This window comes from Sorghum bicolor, chromosome 1, assembly GCF_000003195.3.
Source record: "Sorghum bicolor cultivar BTx623 chromosome 1, Sorghum_bicolor_NCBIv3, whole genome shotgun sequence".
NCBI classification, from domain to species: domain Eukaryota; kingdom Viridiplantae; phylum Streptophyta; class Magnoliopsida; order Poales; family Poaceae; genus Sorghum; species Sorghum bicolor.
The window spans coordinates 66693639-66696647 of NC_012870.2; the positions used below are offsets into that span (position 1 = coordinate 66693639).

Sequence of the window (3009 nt, forward strand, 5' to 3'; positions counted from 1 at the left end):
TGGTCGAGCTGGCTGAACGGGTTTCAGGAGTAGGTTTGATCGAGATGGGTGTGCTTTATTCCCAGGAATGCGCTGTGGCACAAACCCCTTGCTGCGTTTTGCTGCGGCCTGCGATGCATCTCGATCTGGACTTATTTTTGTTTTGGTTTCGCGCTGGTCTAGGCGTGTGCGCATAAACTTTGAATGTATACTTCTGTTGGCTGCTGCAAACTTGCAATTGCAATGCATATAAACGACAAGAAATGTTGTCATACGCTGATTCAGGAAAGCACTTGTGCTCGTTTGTTTCACATCAATTTTTATCCACCATTTTACATTAGTACTAGTAGCATCATTGATTTGCCCTCGTTTCTTTCCTACATCCAGTCAGTCTCATTGCATGTATTTCGTTTCATGCCCGTTTAATGGATGATCTGTGCCTGTGTATTTTCAGAGAGAGAAAAAAGGAGCCAAAACACGCTGTATGTACAGAATGTCATCAATCCAAACATTATAATACAAAATACAACACACTTGCAAAAACGGTGCGTTAGCAGCAGGTTCCAATTCCAACTTATTATGTTGGAGAAACTGTCAGCTACCCAATATTACACCGTAGCAAAAACACTTGTGCTTTCTCTAACCTCACACACCCGGACCCGGCGGCACCTTGGGGGACTTGCCGGAGCCGCCGTCGGCCGCCACCACGGCGCGGCAGAGCGGACAGGTGACGTGCGACCGGAACCACCTGTCCACGCACTCGGCGTGGAACCGGTGCCCGCACCGCGGCAATACCCGGCCGGTCTCGCCGTCCCTGAGCTCGCCTAGGCACACCGCGCACTCCACCGTCGTCGTCGTCCCCTCAGCGCCGCCCACCTGATGATGAGCCTCATCAGCGGAGGAGCCGTGCACGTACACCGGCAGCGCCAGGAGGTCGGCCTCGCCAAGGCCACCCGACCGCGGTGACGCGCACGCCGGCGGCGTGCTGCTCCTGCTAGCCGACGATGAGAATAATGCCCCCTCCGCGGCACCGTGTGCCGATGCGCCCTCCACCTGCGGAGAGACGGCGGCGCCTTCCTGGGCTGTCCCCGTGAAGAAGACGCGCCAGATGACGGCGGCGAAAAAGAGCACCGCGACGACGACGTTGCCCGCGATGGCGACCTTCGCGGCCGCCCCATGCAGGTGCCACTGTACGACGTGAGACGCGGGAGGGGCGGCGGCGCCGTTGCCGCCGTCCGCCGCCGGCGTGGTGGTGTCCGGCGTGAGGAACCGCCTGGCCATAGACTCTTATTATTGGTGCTTTATGTGGAGCGTTTGAGATTGGATACGAACACGAGTACACGTCGACGTTGGAATGAATAGATGCTGCCGCCGGCCGGCAAGAGAAAGAGATTCCTGCGACCGGCCGTGTATCTGTGATTGGCTCGGCGCGAAGCAAAAGCTGCAGTGCTTTATATCTATTCTCTCGCTTCGGGCGGGAGAAGGAGCCGTGCATGTCGCCATCGTGCACGGTTGCAATTTACAAGTTTATTTCATTCGGTGCCTACTACTTACTTCGCCCTAAATTAAGTTATTAGTATTCCAGGATTTGGCCAAAAAAAAAAAAGAAATGTCGGTGTTTTCCCCCGGGGGGTCACACCAACGAGTAAATTTGTATGCGTGCTCCTTTTCCCGGATGGTGATGCAAGAAGACACAGAGATTTATCCTGGTTCGGGCCAGAGAAGGCCCTACGTCCAGCGGGGGGGGAAAGTTTGTATTATCTTGCACCAAAGTGCTTATACAGGGGCGAATACCAGCGTGGTATGAAGTGTGGAACTCTACTACGTATGAGTGTGGTCTTGTGTCCTGATGCCCGTTCTATTCCTGAGTCTCTCCTTTTATAGCTCCAAGGAGAGACCCAGGGTACATGCGTAGATGTTAGAGTAGGGGTCGATAGCCGCATGGAGCGCTGACCTACTCGAGGCTTCCGTACGGCATGGCCTCGAGCCGTCCCATCTTGATAGCCCGGTGATGATTACGCGTGCTCCTGCGTTCGGCCCTGCCCGCCGCCTCGCGCTGGTTCTGAGGTCGCATGCTTGTACGGTATGGCGGCGGATCCGGCGGGGTAGCTGTGGTGTTGTCAGTCGACGCCCAACTCGCCCCTAGGAAGGGACCCTGTTCGGTCGAGGGTCAGACGCCGTGTAATGTGCTGATATCTGGAGCGCTGACCTTGGAGGTCTCGAGGGGGTCCCGATTAGACGTTCCATCCTTGTTCCCTGCGTCCTGACACGCCCTTGATCGTTCGGTGGGAAGGCTGCAAAAAGAACGATGGGACAGAAGCCTCCCGTGACCCGTGTGTTAGGTGGGGAAGCGTCAGGTGCATTAAATGCCCTGGCTCTCGTGCGCGCGTCAGGCGGCGGACAGTGTCCTTGCGCTCGATGCCTCTCGGTTCGCTCGAACCCGCTTCCGTATTCGACGGCAGTGGTCGCTCGAGCCCTGACCGATTCGCTCGACGGCATTTCCGTCTTCGAGGCTGCGACCGTCGATGGCCGCGCGTGCGTACGGATGGCCTGGTTATACGCATTGGTGAGGGTACCCCTTGTTGATACCCTCGACAGTAGCCCCCGAGTCTTCATTCGAGCGCTGGCGCTCGAATGGAGACTTTCGTTTTTACGGTCGAGCTTCCACGGGGGCGCGCGAGCGACCCCGCGGGGGTAGCCCCCGAGCCCTCGAGGGAGTATTCAACTCCTTCGAGGGTTATTTTGCCAAAATTGCAGAAACGCTGTCAACACCCGTGGTGGAAGGTTCTGTTCGGCTTTGCCTTGCGTGGAGGTTTCGACGTACTCTCGATAGAGCGAGCGTCTTCCACCCCAGATTGAGTTCCTAGCGGGTAGTCCAAGTGAGAACCTGTGCCCCTTTCGAGGGGGTCAGCTGTAGCCCAGAGGCGTCCTCATAAAGCGGGGTCGACGTGGTCGGGGATACCGGTCTCATTCGATAGAGTCCAGCGGCTCGATGCCTCCCTTCGGGGGGATTCCTCTCGACTGTCTCGA

The 3009-nt window shown here is 56.9% G+C and overlaps 1 protein-coding gene across 1 annotated transcript; it reads right to left on the bottom strand.

Moving 5' to 3' along the window:
* On the bottom strand, positions 616-1260 carry LOC8082321 (E3 ubiquitin-protein ligase EL5). Its single transcript, XM_002467844.2, has one exon. The coding sequence runs from the start codon at positions 1258-1260 to the stop codon at positions 625-627; it is 636 nt and encodes a 211-aa protein (XP_002467889.1). The 3' UTR covers positions 616-624.